The sequence below is a fragment of the Nelumbo lutea genome, chromosome 4 (assembly GCF_056320005.1).
Source record: "Nelumbo lutea isolate HS-2025 chromosome 4, American lotus-T2T, whole genome shotgun sequence".
Taxonomy (NCBI): domain Eukaryota; kingdom Viridiplantae; phylum Streptophyta; class Magnoliopsida; order Proteales; family Nelumbonaceae; genus Nelumbo; species Nelumbo lutea.
The window spans coordinates 34,829,323-34,836,747 of record NC_142687.1 but is presented as its reverse complement, the minus strand read 5'-3'; the positions used below and the strand labels follow the sequence as shown (position 1 = coordinate 34,836,747).

General features: G+C 37.5%; 1 protein-coding gene across 1 annotated transcript in view; it reads right to left on the bottom strand.

Annotated features, from left to right (window-relative positions):
• Positions 1 to 1,523: 1,523 nt before the first annotated feature.
• The window catches only part of LOC148855146 (putative clathrin assembly protein At2g01600), a 39,082-nt gene continuing 33,180 nt past the window's right edge, over positions 1,524 to 7,425 (bottom strand). Inside the window, exons 8-15 of the mRNA XM_088986489.1 lie at positions 6,996 to 7,061; positions 6,825 to 6,890; positions 4,265 to 4,345; positions 4,054 to 4,134; positions 3,666 to 3,839; positions 3,478 to 3,553; positions 3,251 to 3,372; positions 1,524 to 2,131 (exon numbers count right to left, since the gene is read on the bottom strand). Of these exons, the coding sequence (XP_088842615.1) occupies positions 1,769 to 2,131; positions 3,251 to 3,372; positions 3,478 to 3,553; positions 3,666 to 3,839; positions 4,054 to 4,134; positions 4,265 to 4,345; positions 6,825 to 6,890; positions 6,996 to 7,061 (1,029 nt within the window). The 3' untranslated portion in view covers positions 1,524 to 1,768. The remainder of the gene's footprint in view (positions 2,132 to 3,250; positions 3,373 to 3,477; positions 3,554 to 3,665; positions 3,840 to 4,053; positions 4,135 to 4,264; positions 4,346 to 6,824; positions 6,891 to 6,995; positions 7,062 to 7,425) is intronic.

The window sequence follows — 7,425 nt, the reverse complement described above, 5'->3', positions numbered from 1 at the left end:
TTTTTTTTTTAAAAAAAAAATGGCTAACCAAACAGCATATGCCGATGTATTTTTTTATCACTTTCTCAAAATCTGATAGGGCTCCACAGGGGTGCAGTTTTATCAAAAGGCAGCAATGAAACCAAACACACCCTATTTTACAGCATTCAATTGTATGGAAAATGGCTGTAGTAAAAAAACATCAAGAGTAACTACTAATTGTAGCAAATGGCATTGCTTCCAAACTTTCAGAAAGTGATTGGCGTTCGTGATTAACATCTTGCAAGACTAAGTATTTATTCCAAGTGGAACACCAAAATAATTAGGAATATAGTTTGTTTTCCTATTAAATATCACTTTCCAAGAAAATTATTTGTTTTCCTTCATTTTATGGATTCAATTACATGAATCTTGTTAAAGTATCGGTTCCTAAATCATTTCTCACACTTCAGGTGGCTTTTTTTCTTAATGCTAAGACAGAATATGTAATATGTGTGATCACCACTGGGGGTGGATTTGAGCCGAACCGAATACTTGGCTATTAGATCACGGCTCATTGAAATTGTGTTAGGCTCAAGCTCGATTCGAGCTAGAGACTAGAGTTTGAGTTTGGTTCGGCTCGAATTCGACTACAAGCTAAGTTTTTTCTAAAAAATAAAAATTATGCATATAAAAATATATTTTTTATTTTACACAAAAATAAGAATTATAAAAATTATTTACTATTATACAAATAAAAAATGTTTTTACTTTACATACAAAAAAAATAAAAATTATTTACTATTATATATAATAAAAATTATTTATTATATATATATATATATATAGCATACATTAAAAATTATTTATTTATTATACTATGCTCAATAAGGCTCGTGAGCCTCACGAGCCAAGCTTCACTAGGCCTCAAGCTTGACTCAGCTCAGTTTAAGCCAAGCTAAGCCGAGCTCGAATAGCTCGTGAGAAGCTTGGCTCGTGGCCACCTCCAGTCGTCACACACACATGGTTTTCAAAACGGACTGGACGATCAGATTGGAAAAGCTGGGATGACTAGTTCTATTTTACCCCAAAACCATTTTTTGGCCAAAAAACCATTGATTTGGTTAGCGAACTGTTGACTCTAGCGGTTGAACCGTCAAATCAAACAATGGTTTTTGGCTGTTTTTTGTTTTTTTTTAAGTAATTTTTTATTTTTTCTATCAAAGCATGCCATCTGTTCAAATCAGGCAGTTGAACCATTCGACCCGAGAACCAGACCCCAAAATGATTCCCTATCCGGTCTGGATTTGACCCTATATAAATATTTTATTCATCTGAAATAATTGTTAATAAAAATTACATTATATTTTTGGAAATATATTATCAATTGATTGTGTTGGTAATTGATTTTGTTGTAGTTACATAGCATCTCTCTCTCTCTCTCTCTTTGTGTTTGTGTTGTGATTCAATAAAGATTTAGGGCTGTTCATAAGTTGTATCTATCAAGTAAAATTCTTGTTACCACTTCCAGCTTTTGATCTATTTGGACAAGTTGAAAATGTAGATTTTGACAAGAGTTTACTTTACAGCAATATAATGGGGACAATGTATCAACTACAGAATTTCTGAATCTTACATCTTCTATAACCCAAATATATGACTATCTTCTATGGTCCAAAACAAATATATTGACTCATGAAGCAGACCAATGACATGGATAAAAAGACACCATAGCTCTGCATACTCATCTGCAACCTATGCCCCAATAAAGGGCGCCGGTATGTTACAATATAGATATCATGTAATGCAACTACAGAAGGCTCGTGCTTCCAAATGGATTATTGTTCTGAGTATGAAGTACAGGGTTCACAGGGAAGGCACCAAAACCTGTATCACCAAAAGGATTTGATGGGCCCATCATCAAATGCTGTTGCTGTTGCTGTTGCTGCTGCTGTGGATAGTTAAGCTGATAGTGTGCGAAGGGATTTGACTGTTGCTGAGCCATTGCAGCTATTTGAACAGCTGGAGGGGGAGCCACATTGTTAGACATTGCAAATGGATCCTGTACCTCGAATGGGTTTGGAGCTGGGGCTCCATAAACAGGCTGCTGGGCTGCTCTATAGGCACCATCATCATACAAACTATTGAGAGTAAGCGTGTCCAATCCACCAGCCTGAATGTTTCAACATGAAAATAAAAAGAAAATAAAATAGTCAGACTTAGATGCTCATATCATCATACATCAGAGAATTACATGCTTTAATAGCAATAAATGCTCGTCTTTTAAAAGCAAACACCCCAACCAGGCAACCACCACTACCAAAAAAATAAAACCAAAGTTACACATGTCTGGGACTAAGCGTGTCAAATGCTTCAAAATCAAGACTGATGCCAAAAGGATTGGGCACAAATAGAACATTGTACTAACACTAAGTTTCAAAGCAAACTACATATAAGTAGTAACTATTCCGGCAGTTTTAAATGGAACTCAGATGTTTAAAGGAACAGAGGGATATTTTGCTGTGTCTGTTCCATGGAATTTTACAAGGAACCAATCATAATAATCTATATGTATCGCAAGAAATGAAATTCCATGCACATAACATTTAAATAACTCAGACAATGGAATGGAAGGAACTCTAACAGAACGGCACCATAACATCCAACATATGTATATTATTTAACATGTACCATTTGTGCGAAGGCGTACAAAACCAAAAGATATTGTTGAAGCTGCTATCTATGCATATGTACAATTATGTATTTAAGTCACAACCAAGCCACATAAGTACACAATCATCTAGAATAACCCTATATAATTATGGCTACAATTTGCATAAATATATATCCACCATCATAACGTAAAAAGATAATGTTAAAAAAAAAAAAAAAAAAACTAGTATTATCTTCTCCTATTCTCTTCTGTTCTAATATTAGCGTAAATATCTAGACATAAATCTACAATTTCAATATTTTGGACTTACGAGTAGGCTCCCATGTCCTTGTCCATGCAAAATGGCTACCTACATAATGAGCTAGATTTTCTGGGTATTTTGATCTGGTCATACATATCCATGCATCATTGCTGAAGAAAGAAAAAGCTTTGAGTTCTTACTAGAGAGAATGCAATTAAAAATCATTTTTCTAAAATAAATGTATTTCTAGAGAAATCCATATAATGCCAAATCCTATTGAACATAGAAAAAATTGATGCCATTTTAATCTCTGTAGACCAGAAGTAATGCATGTGAATGAGCCACTATATGACAAAAAAGGCTAGAGATGGACCAACCAATTGTCTTTCAGTTACTGATGAAATGTTACTGCTTGGAGTAGTAACCAGAGCAAGCTCCCATCCAGTAGGATCAATATCTTTTGCTTGTACAGTACCATTGTCATGGGATGAAATGCTAGCTGCAAATACAAATGCATCTTTTGTCAAGTAATGCAAATGACAAATAACAGAAAGTGGGAGAGAAGGGAAAGAGATCAGGAGGTTAATTGAAGAGAAATGCTTACTTGATGGGACAATAGCTAGAGCCAATGCATTACTTTCCTCTATTGCAGACGCATCAAGATTTTTAGCATTTAATCCCTACAGATTAAAAATAATAAGAAATATGAAAAGTACAAAAGAAAACATATGGGAAGTATACAACAGAATAAACAACAGATGAAATGACTACAAATTAACTGAAAAGGTTTACCAGAAGATCTCCAGTATCCAGGAAGTCGGGAGGAGGGGGAACAGCAGCCACATAAGTGTTTGAAGAAGCAACATCATCAGAAGGCAGTGGATTGGAGTCATCAACAGAAGGTTTTGCATCAGCAGTAGAAGGAACTCCTGGTTTGTATGTCAAAAGGAGTCTCTCTGGTAATTCCTGATTAAGAATGAACAAATGTTAATCCAACACACAAGCCTAAGGCATTGAGTATACTGATTGAAAAATTGCAGCACAAACATTCCTTAGATAACAAGGAATCCAAGTATGGTTGCCTTTCTGAACCTAAAGAAACCAGAATATACAATAGCTAATATGAACTAAAAATAATACTCTAGAATCTATTCATGAGAAAAATAGATATTACACTGACCAGTGTCTCCCTTGGACCTGAAACCATGCTTGGTGCTTCTTTTATATATTCTTCCATGGTTACAAGAAATGACTGTGGAGGCTGGACAAAGAAAGAGTATTGAGTTAGGACTTAGGAGCAATTCAAACTTTTCCACCAGAGGGAACATAAAATCAAAAAGAACTTCAATGTTAGCATTATCATTGATCAGCATCAATGGCAGCACTATTACCTCCTTCAATACTGGGAATTGGAAATTCCGAGCAAGCTCCAGTCCCCGACAAACTTCATAGAAATCAGAAAGGCTGCCAGCCTGCAGTAAAAACTTAACTTCTTAAGTAGTGCATTACAACTACTTGACATGTGTTCTTTTAAGTTAGGTACATCAAACTTAAGACAATCCTCCAAACAACCCTAAAGAGCAAAATAGATAAGGAATTTTTTACAATAAAGAACAAGAAAAAGAAAATACAAGAAAAGGTGATAAGAAATCACCCAGGAACTGAGAGACAGCCAACAACCACCAAAGTGACCAAACAAACATCATGGCTCCAAAAAAAACCAACATCAACCCCTCCCCCCCGCCCCAGCATACACTCAAAAAACAGAGTCAACCAACCCCTGATCCTCATGTTAGACAGTTTTGTATGCCCTCAGCTTCAATTAAAATGATGTACTTAATGAGTTTATTGTAAATGAATAAAGGTGCATATTTGATTCATGTTCCCTTGGTATGTTTCTGTGTAATACCCTTAAACTGGACACTTAATAAGACTCGTGTTAGTTTAGAATGTTCACAGCCAGTGGGTCGATCTGGGGAGACCTATCCTGACAAGGCTGACACTGTGGTGCCACCAAGTCGGTTGGGGTGGTTTGTCTCAGCTATCTGGGTGAGACCCTAGGCACTTACAGTGTAGGATTAATTGAATCTTTGAACTAGACCAGATTTCCAGTATTGCCCTGGACCCTGGAGATTGATGGGCAAAACTGAAAAGTTACACCCGACCCCTAAACTCGAATATGATACTGCACTAGGAGTCGGATTGGGCTATCTTTGATGTACCAATCAGTGAGATCCTTAGAGGGGGTCAAAACCTGGGTATGTTGGGACAGTCTAAGAATTCATCCGAGTGGGTGATCATAGTGACAGGATCAGTCCCTTTGTCAGACAAAGGTAATGATCGGGGATGCACTCTCACTGATGAAAACCAAGACTGGTGGCAGCCAATTTCAATCGTTGAGATTTGTTTTTGCAAAATATATTTTATATGAGATATAAAAGTATATATATTATGGTTTTGAAATGATTTGCAAAAGGTTTTAATTCCCGGGATCCATACAAGAGAGAGTGCAACACTGTTCCTTGCAGCCGAGGGAGAGGTCCTCTCTTGTCGGGCAGTGTATAATCATTATGGGCTGAGAGGTTAAGTGTAAGACCATTGAGGATAATACCTGATGGGCTAATCTTGCATCTACCCACAGTCCCTGGGTGTTACAAGGTGGCTTGGCCTAGGAACCACTTAGGGTAAGTGTTGGGCCCATAGAGCCCATCTAATGGGTTTCAGGGGGTGCACTGTCCATAACAGTGTATTCGGCCAGACTTTGTAACAAAGGCTGAGCTGAACCCATGTGATTGATGTGTAGATCAATGTTTGGGTCCCACGCCATACAAGGAAGCCCAACTGGGCAGTAGTTTGGAAGGCTAAATGAATACATAACCTTAAATGGGCCTTAAGCCCATTTCGAACTGGGTTAATTTGATTAGTCACTTAAGGGGTGAATTCTGAGATGGATCAGCTGATAGGATTGGGCCCAGACCCTATCCACCTAGAGAGTCCAAGATTTAAATGAGATTTAGATCTAGAAATCTCCTAATTAGATTAGGAGATGGATGATCTAACCTGCAGGTAAGATAAGGGTTATCCCTTATCACTTAAAGGGATTTCTAATCCAAATATGATTTGGGTTAGCAACTCCTAATGGGATTAGGAGCTGATCCCTTTAAGTCTATAAAAGGAAGAGGGGGCGGTAGCCTTTAGACATGCAATGCAATCCAGAGATCCTTGTCTTCAGAGCTGAGATTACTAGAAGAGAGAATTCTGCACCCTACAAATACTCTCTTGCCGCCTCCTTCCTACAGCCGCTGCCTACAGCAGTTCGATCTCCATTTCTTGGGAGAAATTAAGATTTGATCTTGATACCAATATTTTGGAGAAAAGATTGGTGGGAGTTGTACTCACAAGTTGTCCAGTTGATTCTTGCGAAGGGTCAAGTTCTTTTGGAAGAACACTGCTGATTCTGCTCCACCCTGCACTGCGCCATCTTCAGTGGGAGCAGATTTTGGATCCTTCCTTGGGCGTGAACACCTCCATTAGGAGATACTGCTTCTCTGTATCAGGTATTATCCCTCCCTACTCCTTTTGGTTCAGATCTGGTTCAGTTTATGGTTCAAGAATGATACTTGAAATATGATTTTCTAAATGGGAAATTCAATTCCCAGTTGAAGGGAGAGAGAAAAATTTTTGAAATTCGCCCCCTTATCCCGCAATCTTTGGGCATCCATGTGATGGATTTCCTATCCCTTCACCTCAAACACAATGAAAGCTACAAACCACCAGAAAAAGAAAAAACCAGGCAGCGAGACACCAATGAGAGCCACCTCTATTCCTCCCCCCTCGAACATCTCCTGCCCATCATCTGCCTCATTCCAGACCTCTCCCCCTTCTCCAACTCACACCTTTTTCAGACTTTCTTCCCTTCTTAAACCAGGCATATAGAATTAAGAATATTACCTGCTGACCAGCTCGTTTATAGATATCAAGGGCTTTCATAGCTTCATGTCTTGGCATCTCAAAGAACTGCAACAAAACAAAATGTTGTTGAGAATAGAAAATAGAAGCTTTCCTGGTTTTGCTAGAAACAAAAACCACTAATCTACACATGAAAAATAAGATTATATTCACCTTATCAACAAGATTAATGATGCCATCGTTAATAGCACAATAAATTTTAAAGCTCTCTTTCAGTACCTGCAAAATGAGTTTAGAATCATTTTTTTTATAATAAAAAGAAAACTTTATTCGGAAACAGAAAAGGGCAAATTCAGAATAGGGTGATGAGCTAGCACAGCACCCTTGCATTATAACTAATAACAAGCACAAACCATTAGCTAACATCTCCATAACACCACCAATAGAATTCATTAAATTGCAGCATTTCATGGCAACCAATTCTATCCCAGAATCTAGACCCAACTCTGCTCTATCAAACTTTTTAGGCTCAGGAGTCAGGAAGAACCAAAACCAATCAATAACTAAATTTCAAATGTCCAAATAAATCCTTTCACAGCTTTCTTCATTTATCCTTGAATAGTCTTCTGTTCAAGAATAACAT